Raw genomic sequence first — 19,114 nt, 5'->3', positions numbered from 1 at the left:
AAATCTTGCTGTTTCTATTTTTCTGCTGTTGTTTGTTTATTTCTGTGAGGCACTTTGAGGTACTTTTTTCTGTATGAAAAGCGCCATATAAATAAAATAAAGATTGAAATCACAACGTGTTTATAGATCACAAAGCACCATCTGCTGGTGAGAAAAAGAAATGTCAGTTGTCTTTTATTTAATTTAGGGAAAGTGAAACTGATTTTGACATTTTTGATGGGGGCTGAAACGCCATAACCGAGTGAAGAATCTCTCCAGTAAACAGGAATCAGGGGGATCTTAAACTGTTAATCAGAGAGAAGTTGATTTGGTGAGTCGTGCTGTTGAAGAATAATTCACATATGAGGGCAAATGGCAGAGAAAAGTTCTGCTCTTCTTGAAAGTTACCTGAGCTGTCATGTGTGTTCAGAGACTTTCAGAGATCCTGTGTGTCTGAGCTGCAACCACAGCTTCTGTTCAAGCTGCCTGCAAACATTCTGGGAACAAGCTGGAAACAAATACTGTCCCATTTGTGAAAGGAAACCACTGACTGATGATCCAGATGTTAACTTTACTCTGAAGGAACTGGCTGACTCCTTTGCTGAGAGACTGAACACTGGACCACCTATGACAGAAAAAGGAGAGAAGCAGGTGGAAGTGAAAGAGGAGGTGGTGGGTGTGAGAACGAGCAGAGTGCTGTGTGTCCTGTCTGAGTTTTCTCTCCACCAGAATCACAAGGTGGTTCCTGTAGAACAAGCAGTCAGTGAGCTGAAGGAGCAGCTGAAATCTGACTTAAAGTCTCTACAGGACAAGAGGAACAAATACAAACATGTGGAGAAAACATACAATGAAGTGATTGAACACTCCAAGAAGCAGGTGTTGTCCACAGAGAGGCAGATCAGAGCAGAGTTCAACAAGCTCCACCAGTTCCTGAAAGAGGAAGAGGAGTCCAGACTGGCAGCTCTGAGGGAGGAAGAGGAGCAGAAGGGGAAGACTGTCAGCAGAGAGATGAAGATGATTGAGGAGCAGCTCTCCTCTCTGTCAGACAGTATCTGTGCTGTTGAACAAGAGCTGCAGAAGCACAACGTGCCATTCCTCAGCAGTTATAAAGCCACTCAGACCAGAGCCAGAGTCCAGTGCTCACTGTCAGATCCACAGCTGGTCTCAGGAGCGCTGATAGATGTGGCCAAACACCTGGGCAACCTGTCCTTCAGAGTCTGGGAGAAGATGAAGGACCAGGTCCACTTCAGTCCTGTCATTCTGGACCCAAACACTGCAAACCCCTGGCTCCATCTGTCTGATGATCTGACCAGTGTTATAGATGGAGACACAGACCTGCAGCTTCCTGACAATCCAGAGTGAAACACTAAGTATCCCATTGTTCATGGTTCTCGGGGCTTCAGCTCAGGGAAACACAGCTGGGAGGTGGAGGTGGGAGATCATCCTAGCTGGAATGTAGGTTTGGTTAAAGAGTCAGCTGACAGAAAGGGAGAGAGATTTGCTTCACCAGCATATGGGATCTGGTGTTTACTGCATGATGATGGAAAATACATCAATGGTTTTAATGAGACTGTAAAAGTGAAGAAGAGTCTCCAGAGGATCAGAGTCCAGCTGGACTATGACAGGGGGGAGGTGTCCTTCTACAACCCTGAAGACATGACTCACATCTACACTCACAGAGACACTTTCACTGAGAAACTCTTCCCATATTTCAATATCGGATATGCTGGTGATGCTAAAACTGCTGATATCGAAATCTGTCACACTGATATTTCTCTGTGATGTTCAGGAATGTTAGGAATATATGTTGTTGTCTGCAGTGTGTGTGTGTGTGTGTGTTTGTTTGTTTCTTAAACACTTACCTTGTTCGGACCAGTAGTCGTCATGTGGACCAAAGCCTGTTCCTAAAGAGGCAAACAAGGTGTCATTTCTCAGGTCCTGGTTCAGGTCACGGGTAAGGTGTAAATTTAGGTTGGGTTATGGTTAGTTTTATAGTACAAACATTGTTCTACAGTTTCTTCATTTTTTTTTTTCCTCAACATCTTCTGCAGATTTGATGTCAAAGGTTCTGAAATATTTTCTAACTGTTCTACAGTCTGACATGAATCATTCAAAGTGTTTTTCATGTTGGTTTGTTCTTTTCTTGAATATAAATTCCTCCAAATGTTCTTTCCACTTATTCTGTCATGTTGTTTTATGTTTACCAACATTACTGATCTGTTGGTGGTCATGATAAAGTGCTGAGGCTCTTGTTTTAAGCCTGTCAGTCACAATGTAGTGTATCAACATACACTAATCATGTTCACTGGTTTTGGGATTGTTGCTGCAGACTGCCTCCTCCATGTTGTTTAACTCTGTATGCTGTGAAGCAGTTGATGACAAATTAAGTTGTATTTTGTCTTTAGGTTCATCATGATTCTAACAGCTGGTGGATGGTACTTGGCAGAATGTGTCAGTTTGGCTCTTTTTGTTTTTTGGTCTTGAGACATAAAATATAACGTTGCACATTTCATAAGTCAGTGAGAATTATATGAAAGCTGTTTTAACACGTGAGCATTATTTTATAAGTGTCAGTGTAAGCTGAGCTAAACATTATTGTGTCTTATTCACACAGTCTGATGAGCAGTGACGATTAGTGGTCCAGTTATAATGGATAATAATATATATAATAATATAATATTATAATAATCTAATGTGACGCTGAAGGTGAAACTAAAGGTTCATCATCACATGATTCACTGTTGAGTGAATGATTCTGCTAGTTGACACTAAAGACTGTTAAAGACAGTCTGTGAAATGTTTTCTTGGTACTTATTGTTTACACTGACATTGACACAGCTGAACATTTATGAAATGTCACCACATTCTACATGTCAGTCTGATTTCCTATAATGTGTATAAAACATGTTGAGTGCAGATCCAGACAATGTCTTTGAACTGTTGATATTGAATTCTAAAGCAGTGTTTGCTTTAATCTTGATCTCGAACATTAATCTTTATTATTTCCGAGCAGCATTTATTTAATAATTCCTCAACGTTTATAACGGTGGAGCTGCTGTTTGCTCCTGTGTGTTCATGTTAACTGTCCCAACAACCCAATAGCACGAGTCTGTGCTGGATGATCTTCAGGACTGATGCTGGATAACTGTGGACTCACTTTAAGTTGTGTTACAAAAAAACTTGTATGTTTTCTACCTGCCTAGAAAATATTCTAGTCAAAAGTAGTTCAAACATTTTCCTAGTTACTACGATCAATAAAAATACAATGCTTGTGAACACAGAAACTGAGCCTTTCTATTTAAATGATCGTTTTATTGATAACACCTTAACACATTGTCTTGAAGTTATAGAAACACGTGTAGCACGTAAGAGAACAGAGCAATAATCTGAAGAATCAGAGAACTAGATGATTACTATCAATATACAGAGGAAACCCAAACGGACGAAAAGAGACAAAGGGAAAGTAGAAAGAGCCGACTGCAGAGAATTGACTGAATAAGGTCGGATACAGAGGGGAAAGGGAGAAAGAGTGAAAGAAACCCTACGAAGAGAAGCCAACTCAGTGTTGTCAGTGCAACTTTGTCACTGGCCGGAGAAAGAAGATGGTGGCGGTTCAGAGTGAACACGTGGCTCCGGGTTATCTCAAAATGATTAGTTCTACTAAACAGCTGACAGGAAGGCGGCGGAGCTCGCACTGACTTCAAGAGACTAGAGAAGGACAGTTGTTGTAGCTCGTACGTAGGGCTGCACAATTACTCATTTTCTATCATGATTTCGGCTTTGATCAGTCACACAAAATCATGATTTATCAGTTGAATCAGTGCATTTTGTATCTAGCTAGAATGTAAAAAGCATCTGGAAAAAAGTTTCTGATATAAGATGGAGATCAATCACATGTCGACGTGACGATGGTTGTCTTGGTCATAACTGTGCAGCCCTGATCAGCAAATATAATGGAAGTGTTTTCTTATCCTACAGTGATAAACTGCTGTTGTCTCTGACTGGACTGTCTGTTCAAACAGACAGGCTTGAAACTATAGTTGACTTATTGTGCAGCTACATCAGAGGCATCAGTCTGCCCTCCATCCCTGTGTGTTTGTGCTTTACAATGTGTGAGTGCGCCCCCTGCTGGAGCTCGTCCACTCTTCGAACTGCCTCTACTCGGTCAGGTGGACATCGGCAGTGACACCCAGGCTAAAACTAAAGCCCTGACATCACTCGTGGGGCCCGCGGTCAACAAGCGCCCCTCGTAGTATTCTCCCAGCTGCGTACAAAAGGCAGCTGTTATGCACTGACAACACAGAGCCCCATAGAAAAGCATGCGAGATAGTCTTCGTCACATCATCACCGTCAACATCATCTTAGTCATCCTCATAGTGCCACAGTCATTAATATCATCATCATAATCATCTTCATTATATCATCTTGAGACAAAAATAGTTATATGCACTTAAAAAGCTGAGAAAATAGAGAAAGGTTGAGTATACCAGCATTCAGTAGAAAATGAGCAAAACCCAAATAAAAAGGAAAACACCAAAAAAACAAGTGTCCTGTTGACTGTCATGCAAAGAAAAAATTGCCGGCTACGCTGCTAGTTAGCTGCAGTTGTGTAATACTGTGAACTCCCTCGTTTTAAATATGTGAATCTTATTATACTGATTTTCAAGGCTAGTAAACACACTAAGAAGAACAGAGGAACAACACATTTGTACTGTACATGCTGCTATTTCTTCTTTTTTTTTCAGAGGAGGCCGGGGGTCATGTTTGGTTAGCACGATCACAAATGAAACGCTTTCAGGTGAGCCTTGACCTTTCAGTGTAAAAACAGGGTCAGCTAGGCATTAAACACTGTCAGAGGATGAGACACAAGTACAATATGATGACTCGGCGGTTCACCTTGGAAAAAAAAACACTCAAAAGCAAAAAGTCTCATCGCCTTAAACAAAGGTGATAAAGCTGCTGGAGGGATAGTTCACACAAAATACGATCCTGTGCAGGCTGTAATGACATACGTGGCAGAAGAGGAAAAATGAAAATAAAAAGGACACCATAAAAAACAACTGCAGAAACAATGTCAAAACAAGTTCAATCTGAAGCAGGAGAGGAAAAAATAGCAGAAAAAAAGGAGACGTAATTCACACCATGTTGGTCGTTACAGAGAAACACATGCAGGATGCAAACTGGGTGTACTATCCCTTTAAAAATACAGTCATGTTTTACATGGAGCAGTGTCCCTTTGAACAACAACAGACAGTACTTGCACAAGTGCATGAACTGTACAATAGGAAAACAAACAAAAGAAAAAGAAAAGAGAAAGAAGCACAATAAAAATATCAACTCAAATAAATAAATAAATATTCAAAATAAATAGAAACCTGAGGACTATTCACCAAAACGACTGCCTGCTCTCTTAATATATTGGTCTGACCAATAGGGGTGAGACAAATGTGAAGGCAGCCAGTGGTGTACGAGCAAAGTACAGAGGAGCTGATCGCAAGTCAAACCCTCACACAAACAGTTTTCAGTGCTGCAAAGTCCATCGGATTCATCCCGCCACCCCCCTGGCACACAAGCACTTTATATCATAGAAAGCTGATAATACACGAAAAAATGTTGAAAAATGATATCGAATCATAAGAAGAAAAAAAGAAGTCCTGGGATGAAGGCAGGGGACTGATATGTCCTCTGAAAATAAAGCCTCATCTTCCCATCTCTTACACAACAACCCACCGCACCCAGGCTTGTCAAGAATACACACTGAGCTCAACGCATTATTTGTACCTGCTTGCAGACAGACACACACGCACACACAGACACATATTGCACTCTGTGGCAAAGGACTGCCCTGAAATAAGGAACCGGACCACAGGACAGTGAAGCAAACCTCACAATCTGCAGATGTTCATGAACTCACTGTACGGCAGAAATCACTTGTAGAGGCTTCAAACACACACACACACATACTTCTTCCTCACTGATATGGATCTAAGTGTTGATCGTCTATGTGGGTGTGCATTGTACAGACAAACAGGCAGCGGCGTCACCGTTCTGCACCATGGCTTTGGAGGTGGGAAAGGTCGCACAGCTGCCAGGATCCTTTCACTGATTTATTTTGTCTTTTTCTGATTAAAAGAGAGAAAAAAGGGACCAGCCGTTAAAGAGTTTTTTTTTTGTTGTTTTTTTTTAAACATCTAAACTTTTTAGGAAAAGCACAGCGAGCTTCAAGTAGGTATTCAGCTGTTGCCTGGCAACTTCAGGAGCCACCGACAGGGCGACGGTCTCCAAGCACCTTTTTATTTGAATCGTCAAAGACAGAGGTGAGGGGCTGGTGGAAGTGAGGTTTGGGATGTAAGACTGCTTGCCCCTGCTACTTTGACTAAAAAGAGTTCCCTGTTTTTGTTAATGACAGAGCAATTATCACAAGATACTTTTACATAACGGTATGACAGATTGTCGTACACCAAAATATCCCATGATAACAAGGTACCTTTTGTTTGGGGTTTTTCCAAATATCCAAGCAGTGATTTGAGTATCATAACAACAGGACGGACTTGAATTTGTTCAGTTCTGTTAACCTGTTGAGGTTTCTCTGTTCAGCCTGATCCTGACTTTACCACACAACAGGACTGGGACATAAACTACAGTGACCAGTCAAAGAAGAATCTTCCTCAAAATATCTCACCCACGATGAGGCGTAAAAAACAAACGATTTCTTTAAATGAATCATTGTCAGTTTTTCTGATATCACCTACGTTATTCCCTCTCTGGACTGAAAGTTTACCTTGTTGTTACATGGAACATACAAATAATGTCTTTATATAACAACACCTTGTTAAAAAAAGTAGTCAAGTCATCTTAACCTAAAACCGTCATTCCAACGTAAAGTATGTTGTTTATTAAAGCAGCAACAAGGAACTTTTATTAGTTGTTGATTCAGGCGGCCCCTCTGGATAAAGTAAAGCACCACCGCTGCCTCCTGTGGTAGGGATCTTTCTCTGGATTGGTTTCGGAAGAGAGTGAAAGAAAGACAACATAATTGGACTACTTTTTTTTTCTTTAAACACAGTTGAAGGATTCACAAATGAGGTAATGTACTTCATGACTTTGTAAGATTTGTGACTGTAATAAGATGAGGGTGAAACAAAGTCAACTTTGTTCCAGTGTGGTTTATACGTGACAGGTCCAGTTGCTCAGTAATAGTCACTTTTTGTTATAAATGTTTATGAGTAATATGATGGTTTTGTGGGGAATCTGGCCTAATGGCAGCCATTAAGAATACATGTATGGAAAAAGCCAATCTTCGTGCTGATGGTCTTGTTATGTAGGTCTTATGTAGGTCAAATCAAGACCATCAGCATTGTTTTATGACTAGTTAAAAGTTCCTTGTGGTACATTTAAGAAAAAGCTATCATTGGGATGGGAGATGTTTTTTTTTTTCTCTCAAGGTGACAATAAAACAGAACAAGTAAGGGAACATCAATGCTAACTGAAAAAAAGATGTGTATCGTCAATTTTCACCCCTCACCACCGAGAGTGCTTGAAATTTTCAGTATGCAACCGTTGCAGGGTTAAACTTTTAAGATGGAAAAGTAAACTAACAGTAAATCTCCTATTGCATGCTGTCTGGTTTGTACGTTTGAAATGTAAATTCTTTTAAATGCAGGAAGACACTGAGAGCCTAGCTAACCCCGTCTCCCACCGCTCACATTGCAACAGGGGAAAACAGGCTCCTCCAGCTGTACACACTGACTCTCTCTCGACAGGAACACACGACACCATCAGACACCCCTTCCAAAATAAAAACCCAACAAAGTACAAATAAAAGGAAAGTAAAACAAACAAACAAACACAAAACATGTTGACCATGAGTTTGGGCGCAGTATTATAGCTAACATACAAGAAGCAATTTACAAAAACTACCAATATCATTTTCCACTTAATAGCCACAGTAAAAAACAGCCACTGTTAATATGGGGAAAAAAACATGCTTCCTTAAAAAGATAGAGAAAAACAAAACAAACAAACAACAACAAAAAGATGTCCTTCAACTCTAGAAACCACTGGCATCAAGAATTTCGAATTATACAAATTACATATACAATTGCAAATGTGTAATAATAATAATAATAATCATCATCATAATAATATAGTAATGATAATAATAGATTTTACTTAAAACTTTACATACTGTATTTCCAGTGCAGTGTTTATGTCACACAAGTGTTGATTCACAGGAGGACAAGAGGGTCGGTGTCGCAAAAATTGTGGGGGTGGAAAGGAGGGGACAGGAAGGGGGAATCACGACGAGTGCTGAAAACACCCTCACCCCCGCCAATCACCCAGTGTGCCGGAGAGAAGAAGAGGAAGCCTGAGGGGGGTGAAGGATGTTGAGCTGTTGGACGTTTATTTGCTGTTGTTTGATGGCGCTCAAAAGATGATTTCGGGCCAGGTGACAGACAGGAGGACAGTGGTAGTAAAAGAAGAGATGCATGCTCGGGGATTGAGGCTGGGCTTCCAGTATGAGGGGAGGAGCCCTGTCCCCAAAACAGATACCAGACTTGGTCTTTCATCCCTTCCCCCTCCTCCTCTTCCTCCTCTTCCTCTTCCTCCCTATCTCCAGCAGAGCACTCCTGACAGACAAAGCTATGGCATTTAACCCTGTGAAGGAAAACAAAAACATGTCAAATAAATTAAATACACAACTGTGAACGAGTGAACAATCAAGTTTTAAATTCTGGGAAATTTACTGCAGAATGTCAGATTGAAAGGATTGAGACCTCTCTCATATAAATATGAAGCTATGATAGCAGTTTTAAAAGGCTACACAGTACAAACATGCTCTTAGGGACACCTTCTGCTGCCAGTTTCCTCCCCATGCTGTAGTCCTTACCTCACTGGAGGGGCGCAGCAGGTGCGCCTGAGCAGTGGAAGTGGATGTTCTGCCACTTGCTGTCTCTGCGATGCCAAACACGAGTTTCCTCTGACTGGCTGGACCGCGGTCGACCCTGGCCGTCGACAAACTGAGTCAGGCGGATGTAAGCGATGCAGGCCGCGTCCTCGCCAATCAGATGGACATGGGGGTTCAGGATGGTAGTGTGGATTGGCTTGCTGTTCTTAGCCAAAACTGAAAGACAAACATCATGGCAGTGTTATCATAACAATTACTACTACTGTATTTCTCAATCTCATACAGCTCACTTGTAAATAACCCTAACACTAACTGTTTGAATTTTGAGAACAGGTTGAACAAATGACATAAAGTGATGTGTGTGTGTGTGTCTGTGTGTGTGTGTGTGTGTGTGTGTGTGTGTGTGTGTGTGTGTGTGTGTAAGATTAATCATCTCAATCCATGGACCAGAGCTGCTGTGGAATATCTTCAGCCATCACTGGCAATTCTAGCTTTTTTCTGGAAGGAGATTTAGTTTGATTTCTCTACTTCTTTTTTCATTTTATGGTTCGTGTGAAGACATTTTCCAATGTGGAGTTTTTCCGCCAAATTGTGGGATGTACAGCAGCTAATTAAGAGAAGATTGAGCACATACTGTTTGCCTTTTGTCAGTCACATTTTGTGATTCGGTCTAATCAGGAGTGAATGTCTGCACTGAAACTGAAGCCAAATGAGACAAAACACTAAGAAACAAAATGAGAAAATAAGAGATAAATAACATTATTACCAAGACTGTAACCGCAAGACATCAGAAGTGATCATTGTTGACAAAAGAGTAGTAATTAATCTTACGGTTCTCAAAGTAGAATCTGTGAAAATCCATCCCCTCTACCAGGTTGCCCAGCGCCTCCGGCTCAAACGAGGTCAGCCCAGGGTCGCAGATCTTACTGAGGAGGCAAAATATTTCACCTTAAACTACGCATTTGAACACAAGCCAAACACCAACCACAAACAAAAACGCAGACTCACGCATATGCCTCAAAGTCTCCGTTGTTCACTGCCTCTATCAGCTGCTCAGTGATCTTGATAATTTCTTGTTTGCGCACTGCAGAGGAAAGAAGGAACAGAAATCAATCAGAGGCAGCAGCAACAGCTGGTTAGATAGAGAGCAGTTAGTCTTTACACTAGGGATACATGATAACGATTTTATTTTTCAGCTGATACCAATAACAATTAATTACCTGCTCCTCGTAGCCATTATCGATGAAATTAACTGATAATTTCACTTTTTTTATATTTTGAAAAAGAGGTTTTTAATCTGTAGTTTAGGCATACCTGAGGGTAACACAGCTGAAATGTGAGCACAGGTGAATGATTTATATGCTATAGCTCTAGTAAGATATGTTGTGTAAAACTTCCTCTCTCTAATGCCCTGTGGAACATTTGATGCAAACGAAAATCACATTTTCTTGCTCCGAAACTGTAAAAGACATCCACACTGACGGAGACGTGGCTCTCTAGTCTGCACTGTGTGGCTCAACACTGGTGCTTCAACAGCATGCTGCGCTTGATAAGTCATGAAAGCAATTAGGTAATTTCATGTAGCTTTTATTTATCAGCTATAATTTCATTGGCTGACAGCTAAATTTTTTTTTCCATGTTCAATTATTCAAGAAATGTATTTACACAACAGCATGGATGCTCAAGCTAAGGCAGTTGAAACCCCAACGCACATTCATACTTATTGTCAAAGTTGTCAAAAATGTGCTTTCAAGTGAAATCTCCTTAATTGTGCTCAGTGTGGCTTCAGTATATCAAACACTTGTGGAGCCTGAAATGCAAGTTAATTCACCCTTGAATTAGTCTTTGAGTACATTTCTTACACATCACAAACATAAAGACAAACATGTACACACGTATAGTACAGACCTTGCTTATCATGTGATCCCACACAACAGTCCAACACGCTGTAATATGAGCCGACACATGGCAGCTCCTTATATGACCACAAGCAATGTCACCTACACATACATCAAATCAACCACACGATGCATAAATTCATCTGCAGTCAGCAGTGCTCCTCACGCCAGACTAAAGAGGTGGTTAATAAAGCTCTGAGGCAAGAAAGATACATATTCAGTAGTGAATTTCAAACGTATTTGACAAAAAAAGCAGTCTCACTCAATGTACTGTTAAACACGCCTGCACAGAAATCCTGATTAAGCCCCATGATCGGCTTCCATACTTGGGACCGGGCCGAGCCATGCCTGGTACTCACTCTGGGAGGAGGACAGGGATGGGCTGGAGGGGGAGTGAGGGGGAGGTGGGGAGGTGGTGTGTGCAGGTGGAGGGGTGGGTCTGGCACAAGGTACCGGCGCCGGTGCAGCCTCCACCTCAGGTGCGGGTGCCACCGGCACCCTGCGGACGCTGCTTACCAGGTCTGTGAGCCGAGACACTGAATGCCATCCAGGCAGGATGGAAGGATGGGTGAGTGGGTGACGGTGGAGGTGGAGGAATGCAGAAGAACAGATTAGAAACAGTGAGAAAGGAAACAAAAAGACAATAAAGGAGTGAAGATCCATTTCAGTATTCGTGTATTTGTGGTCATAATAATAACTGAAAATGATGGTTTCACTATGCAAATGGCGACAGACGAAGACTCACCAATCATACAGTTATGGTTTAATACGATACTTTTATTGACTTTTCATAGTAGTATTTCCAATTCTACTTCAAATTTACGGTGTATCTTATAAATAGAGATATTTTTAGGAATAAAAATTATGCTATTTTATGTTTTACTTAGTGTCAGTTAACAACAAAGCAAAAAATGCGTTCAGTTGTTACCTAATCCTTCCTGACTTTTCTACCATGTCTGTGGCACTGACATGATGAATTCCTAATGAGGACATAATTCCACTACGTATAAAAAGCTTCATTTTTGAAAAAGGCTTAGCCGTTTGCCAGATCAGCTTGGCTCTCTTACGCTTGCAGTGGTAAATACTGCCTTTTGTTGAGGACTATTGTCAGCAGTGGAATAATATTCTTACACAAGACTGATTCAAAAAAAAAAAAATTCAATGCTATCAAAGAGAGTCATCTTTGTGCAACTTAGAAATATGCTATGTTACTCCCTTCCCGACGGACAGAATCAGACCATCTTGTGAGGCATCATTGTGGCATGAGAGCAGAGGAACAGCTGAAGCTTGTTCATGCCTTTAATGTTTTGTGGCCATCTAATGTACATCTCCTCCTCTGGCTGTGTTCTACTTACTCTGCATGGGGACAACAGGGGTGTGTGGAGGGGAGGGGGCGGAAAAGGCAGCAGGAGGAGGAGTGCTGGATCTCCCTTCTCCGTCAGATGTGGGCCCTGAGCCCCTACGCACCGAGCCCAGCAGATCAGCAAACTTTGTGGCAGCTGAGTTCAGGAGGGAGGGAAGGAGGAACATGGGAAAGAGTGCACTGAAATGGAAATTTGACCAAAGCAGCGTGGCCATTCAGATGAACAGACTTCATCTTGGAGAGCACTGAGATGAGCAGGACATCCCACCAAAAAAGTTGAGATTTATTGAACACAAACAGTAGATTTCATGTGCTGTGAAGTTGTGGCTCTCCAAGACAAAGTGTGACAAAGTGGAGGGAAAAAATTCATGCATAGAAATGTCCAACAAAACAATGTTAAGACACAGAGGAGTATTGTGCTGCTATTCCACATTTGTCCACAGGAAGGAGTCATTGTGTTATTCTGAACACACGTGGCGTGGGTGGAACAGGGAGGAGGATGGGACAGAAGCAGAAATACTACAAAGCATCTCACTGCTTTTCAGAATGGCTTGTTTTTTTTTGACTATTTAAATGCTTTGACTGTCTGATAGTAAATGAGGAAATGGTGCTGACTAAGTAGACTCTATTAGACAAATAAGGCACAATGTAAGTCAGGGTACTTTGGGGATTTAGTGGTGCTAAATGGCAGCAGATGTATGCCTTTAATACATGCATGGACGCGGAAGGGAATACACACATGAAGTGATTAAGTCAAGGTGAACTGCTAGAAGAGCATCTGAATTTGTGCGTGTGTGTGAGTTACAGGTTGTATCTGGCGGGCCATGCTTGACTTACAGAACGAAGCAGCTGAGGAGCCCTGAGAGCTATCAGGCTGGGAGCTCGTGCTGGACTGCGCCTTAAGCGAGCTGCTGTCTAAGCTCTTTCCTGATAATATGCACACACAGACATAGAATGAGACCAAACGCACATGTATACCAAGAAAGATGATCAGATGCGCATATTGCACGCAAAAAAAAAAAAAAAACATTACAGAAGTGTCACAGTGAGGAGTGATGGGAAGAGCAAAGTTAGGAGCAGACAGATGCTGCAGATGATACACCAGGCCAACCTTTTTCTTTTCGACAGTCGTCCGTCGCCAGATCACATTGAAAATAATAAAAAAACGAAAACATTGTCCTAATTACCAGAGTTAATGATTCTATTACAGCAAATTTACAACTGTCTGTGAGATTCAGCTGAGACTTTAATGGGAGTCTTCTCAGTGAGCAGAGGATGGTTGATGACAATGGTGATGGCCATGACAATGGGAGAGAGTTGGATGTTACTCATTACTGCTCGTCTGTTTAATCAGCTGGTGCAGAGGGAAACACGCTCATTGACAAATAGAGGGAAAGAAAGGATCCTTGCAGGAAAAAATAGATGGCACGAGATGGTCAGGAGAGAGGAAAAAAATCACTCCAGCCACAACAGAACATAACTAGAGATTTGGCTGCATCCTGTCAAATGTGACCAAAAGAAACACATGACCAACACAAACAATCCAAAACATTTCCATTAGTAACTTTCCTACATTCCACTTGAACAGGAAATCTAAGAAGAAAAAAAAATAACTGATGTAAAACTGTATCCCCAATAAAACCAAACTGGAGATTAATGACTGACAACAAGCAGCCCTCAGAAAAACAGTGTATGTAACATGTACCACCGCCATAAAAGTATTGAGAGTAACAGAACAGATATGTGTTTGGATGCTCCAAACGCCAACACAAGTGTTGGGTTACAAACCAGCTGTCCAGCTCTCACTGACCTGACCTACAACAACTACAGACAAAAACTATTCCATCCAAATGCAACTCCCCTTACTCCCACACTCACCTGGCTCTTGTAGTTTTCTCTGGCGCGAACCGTGCTATCAGTCGCTTGGTATCTTAAGAGTCTCAGAACTGCTATGTGAGGCTAATGCTATCTAACGGTGGCGCTAGCACAGAGGTGTGTTTTTAACTCCTCTCTGAGCAATCGTCTACATTTCCTGCCAAAGGGGCTAAATTTAGATACCTCCCCCTTTAGCCCCGACCCCCCCTCAAGGTGCCCTTGCCCTCTCCACTCCTGCCAGAGGGCTGGGACAGTGGGGCTCCAATCTGGGACCTTGGAAGGAAAGGAAATGGGTAGTGGGAGGAAACCTTTCACTGTGTGTACAGGGAGTGTACAGTATGGTACAGTAGAGCCCAGGGGAATGAAGGATTATCAGGTGCAATGCTCTTTCTGGCTACCCAACTTCAGTTAAGAGCAATTTTGGCTGTAAAAATTCTCAGATGGAAAAACCTTAGCTGAGATGGAATTACATATTTCCACATAATTCCCCAGCTCTGTATAACTTGAAAAAATGAGAAAACTCACCCAAGGTTGTACAAAACTTTGCTACAGCAGGGAGCAACATGACAAGATCCCCTCCAGATAAACGATTCAATGAGCCACTGAAACTGTTTCTTTGCTTTATTAGCTTGCTGGTAAACTACCAAATGAAGCCGTCTGTAAAATGTTAAAGAGGTTAGTCAACACTTTTCTAACAATGGCCAGCTTATCGTGTTGTTCTCTTTTCTCTGGAACATTGAGGAAATGTTGTCTCCTGACTGACACCACCTGGTATCCAGGTGGCAAGTTAAAATAATATTCACCAGAAATATAAACTTCACAATTCAACAACAAATACCACACTTTTGGGCAAACATTGTTTGCTAAAATCTGTTAGGAAAGCCCTCATTTCCAAACAAATTAATAAATGATTGCATAAAAAAAAAAAAGATTCCAACGCTGTTGGGGTTTCTGATTTTACTAACAAAGGATCATACCAGTAACATAATGGCCACTTCTACTTGAGTACTATTTGATAATTGCACTTTAATTAATTCTCTTTCCCACACTTTCTCATAGACCTGCATGATGGTCATGGCAGCAGAGCCTCTATAGGGATGAGAAGGATGTGAACACACTGTTCTGTACGCCTGGCACCAAAATAATACATTCATGACCTGATTTAGAAACATTGTACTCTGCTTGGATGTAGAGAACAGGGGTGTTTGAGTGCACTGGCATAGATAAGCCAGGGCAGAGCCTTTGCATTCACAGACGCATACATACACACTGGGTGGTAAAAAGCTGGACCCAAATGCCCTTTGTAAAATTGTGTGTGATAGGTGTCATTTTAAAAATTCTAGTCACTAGTGCACAACTCCGCAAGCTGACAACTCACACAGGCATGTCGGTATCTCAGAGGTGTGTGTTCCTCAGTATAACGATTTCAGCCAAATGGCAACAGCATTACAAAGACTCTCACATTCCACCCCCCTCATTCACCTATCAGGCACACACACACACACACACACACACACACACACACACACACACACACACACACACACACACACACACATACAAACAAGCAAACACACACACACACCAACTAATGCTTCTTCTGTTTAAATGGAAAGAAATCAGCAGAAGGAAGCAATACAGCCAGGCTCCATGAGGGGTCAGTAAGGGGTCAGCTATCAGCCGGTTGACTACCAAGTGACTGCCGAGTTCCACACATGAACATGTACGTGTACGTGTACATGTTACTCCTATTCAAAATATTTTCCTGTCTATGATCAATGATTGTTCAATGTTAGGCCTATGTCTGTAAGCTTTGAAAAATCATCTACAATCACGATGACACAAATGTTCACTCTGTGTGAAAATAAACACGTCTCAAAGAAAGAAGAAGCCACTATGTTTGATGCCAACAGTTTTTCAACTGTTGGCATCAAACGGCGTCACGACCGTGCTTCTCGTGATGTTGCCGTTTGATAAACAAGAGGCTCGTGCAATGCAGAGTAGTAGTTGTGAAAGGACACTGTTGTGTTGGCTCTCTGGATAGTCAGAGCACTTGATTGTAATTTCTAAGCTTTAAGAAGTTGCAGCAACTGTGCCAACTTTCATAAAGACACCTTCAGGTGTAATAATCATGTCAGGAAAAAATATTAACTTTTACTGTAGAGAGAATCAAATTATCCATTTCCCTGGTTAACTTAAGCTTGTCACAATCTACCATTACAGAACATAACAAGCCAAACTAAAAGGCAATCTCCCAAATCTCCTCTACTTCCTGATTGAGGCAGCCCTCTGCTGCTGCACTTGTTTTTACTGCTTCTACTGTTTTTTAGTCGTGTTGTTATACATGTAATTCAGTGATTGGCTGCAGCAAAAGAACAATTATGTTTATACAGTAAAAAAGTCAAGTGATAATCCAAAAGTTGTCAAGTTCCCTGGAGTACACTGGCATTTCATTCACAGCAAACGCTTCAATACTTGACTTGACTTGAGCTTTGGCGTGCATCTCATTCCGTTTCTCTGCAGTCTTACCTTTAACGTCCTCATCCTCTACAGTGGTGTTGCTGCTGTCCGATGATTCCTGGAGATCAGAGACACACAGTGGGTTTGGGTTCAAACTTGAAAACACATGAAGACACTCATCCCAGGAGTGGTACAGAGACTTGTTTTACATAATCAGGACATAAGCCAGCAGGGGGTGTGTTACTCTGTCGCCATGTCAAGTTTTCGCCAAACAAAAACTGATTACAGAGCACCGGATGTATCAAGGCCAATTAATGCAGATTAAATTCATAAACAGATCCCATCCCAATATTGTCAATGCTGTTGATGTGTGATAACCAGTCAACCTTTGCAAATACAGAGTCAAACCATGCCACCAAACCAGTTTAGTAGTCCAATATGTCCCTGTGTCAACAGCCAGTCCAGCTTTGACGTAGATAAAGAGACAAGAAGTTTAAGACCGAGGGTAAAAAAGTCAATCAAAGCTCCCTCTCCTTTATCCTCAGTGTGTGTTTGTTGTTTGGGTGCATTTCACCATGCGGACAAGTGACGTGTTCCCTCCACAGGGTGCTTTTGTCTCTTGCTGAAACTGACACAAACTCAATGGGATGTGCTCCATACATCAGAATGGATTTTCAAAGGCCAACTAGTTGTCATATTGAGACGTCTGTCCTTCTCCCTGTCTGTCTGCCTGGCTGTCTGTATCTTGCTCAGGCTCTCGCCAGAGGAGAAGTTAGCGTTCTGATTTCCAATTAGCAGATTAAATGGGCCTAAATTCCCCTGCATGTAAAGGAGAGTTAAGAGACTCAGTGACCTCATTAGAAGCACACACGTGCACGAACATCACAAGCACAAAGCACAGAAGTGGTTTTATAGTCTTCTAAAGAGCAGCTGGTGACCTGAGGAGAGGAACAATGGGTGAGGAGAAGAGTGTGTGTGTGAGTGTGAAGGAGAGGGTTGTGGCAACTGGCAAGTGTCCTCAAATATTAGAAATATCACTTAAAGAGTGATCACACCTACAGTCTGAATGTGAATCATAGAGTTCAAAGTCTCATTAGTGACATTTCAAATCGTATGCACTTTGTTTCATCCTGATACTTTACAGGCATATTACCTATATAAATATGACAGGTTACACTTGTGCACTTAGTTGTAATATCCCTCACTGCCGTTCATATTACAATAATTCCTCAGCCCATATATTAAAACATCTGAGCCATTTAGTTTTGACTGTACATTTGTCCTCTGTTCATTTTGCAGTGGATTCCAATACTGCTAACTTTACTTCTAAAGTTTACTTTTCTTACTTGTGTTTTGGCCTGTTTTCTGTCATCAAATCTCACAAATCTTATTAATTAATTAAATAAATGATTCTCATGTGCACAGATGGACCAAACAAAGTGAGCAACTGTTCTAGATATCAAGTGAGTTTCTTTAAAACCAGCCTGGTGTGAAAACAAAAACTGCAAAGAAGCCGTATTCCTCCCAAACACTTTCAGTGCCCTCCTGTGCAGCCCCTCTGTGGACTCTCAGAGACCTGCCGTTATACATAATTCAAAGCCGTGCGCTACCTCCTGAGGTCTGACCCAAAATCTAACGCAAAGGTCAATCCCTAGTGATGCAAAACCTGGATGTGGCTAAGGGAAAAGAGTTACTTTCCCCATTAGCTGCGTGCATGACAACTCAGCAAAAACAACTTCAGCAGTCACCGTGGCACGCACACACTCACGCACACACACAAATTATAAACGCTTTGTCAAACCTATGAGGACGAGATCTTACTGCACACGTCATGCAGGTTCATGCACAACCTCTAAGCACACACAGACACATTCACACCAACTGTAGCAAGGACATTTAAAAGGCTGAGTGACAGTTTTAGAAATATCCAATAATAATCAATGATCATACAAGATATATATTTATAGAAACATAATATTTTAACTATACCCGAGCTCTTTGTCGAATAAGATCTGGATTGTATGATCAGGTAAATCCTTATATTCTTTACTTACGCATTTGTTGAATGAATTTTAGTTAATCTGATTAACCCAGGAGAGAAAGGACATCAGGAGATATGGTGCCGATGATAATGAAGCTCGATGTAGGAGAACATAGCTCAATAGTATGTGCAGTGACACAATGTAATGCTATGCTAGTTCTCAGGACACTTCTCGAATACTCTGTGTGCTAACTATCGCCACTGATCCCACTCCAATTAACTCAGATCTAGATACTGTTGTAGTTACATGTATTCCCTTCTTTACATACTATTAAGGTAAGGTAGGCAATGTCTGCAATCCCTTACCCCATGTTATCTGCATAATATAAAGTAAATGATGTGGAGAGTTTAATCTCAGGCAACACACACACACACACACACACACAATAGTAAACCAACGCCATGGTGTGCTCACACAGATGCATCAAAAAAAGAAGGATCAGAGGGCAGGAGAACATGAGGATAAGGAGGAGAGTGACAAAGAGGATCAAGAATAGGTCAGGACAGGGGGATGATGTGTACCTTTTTCCTGTCCACTGGGTTATGGATGACGGTTGTCTGAGGTTCCTGGAAGAAGAGGAGGAGGAGGA

At 41.6% G+C, this 19,114-nt stretch overlaps 1 protein-coding gene and 1 pseudogene across 48 annotated transcripts in view; one reads left to right on the top strand and one right to left on the bottom strand.

Moving 5' to 3' along the window:
- The first annotated feature begins 237 nt into the window (after positions 1-237).
- Positions 238-3,220, top strand: LOC119019647 (annotated as a pseudogene).
- A 54-nt stretch (positions 3,221-3,274) lies between these two features.
- camk2b1 (calcium/calmodulin-dependent protein kinase (CaM kinase) II beta 1) overlaps positions 3,275-19,114 on the bottom strand; it is a 69,515-nt gene continuing 53,675 nt past the window's right edge. For 15 of the 48 annotated variants that reach the window (XM_037096966.1, XM_037096973.1, XM_037096980.1 and 12 more), the window contains 9 exons: positions 19,047-19,091; positions 16,553-16,601; positions 12,986-13,075; positions 12,141-12,284; positions 11,145-11,321; positions 9,896-9,971; positions 9,719-9,813; positions 8,870-9,103; positions 3,275-8,637 (listed from right to left, as the gene is read on the bottom strand). In XM_037096966.1, coding sequence (XP_036952861.1) covers positions 8,871-9,103; positions 9,719-9,813; positions 9,896-9,971; positions 11,145-11,321; positions 12,141-12,284; positions 12,986-13,075; positions 16,553-16,601; positions 19,047-19,091 — 909 coding nt within the window. In that variant the 3' untranslated portion in view covers positions 3,275-8,637; position 8,870. Of the gene's footprint in view, positions 8,638-8,869; positions 9,104-9,718; positions 9,814-9,895; positions 9,972-10,795; positions 10,888-11,144; positions 11,322-12,140; positions 12,285-12,985; positions 13,076-16,552; positions 16,602-19,046; positions 19,092-19,114 lie in introns of those variants that run through there. The other 33 variants (XM_037097013.1, XM_037096998.1, XM_037097016.1 and 30 more) reach the window with 6 other exon arrangements.

The sequence above is a fragment of the Acanthopagrus latus genome, chromosome 5 (genome assembly GCF_904848185.1).
Source record: "Acanthopagrus latus isolate v.2019 chromosome 5, fAcaLat1.1, whole genome shotgun sequence".
In the NCBI taxonomy this organism is placed as follows: domain Eukaryota; kingdom Metazoa; phylum Chordata; class Actinopteri; order Spariformes; family Sparidae; genus Acanthopagrus; species Acanthopagrus latus.
This window is presented reverse-complemented; position numbering and strand designations above follow the sequence as displayed.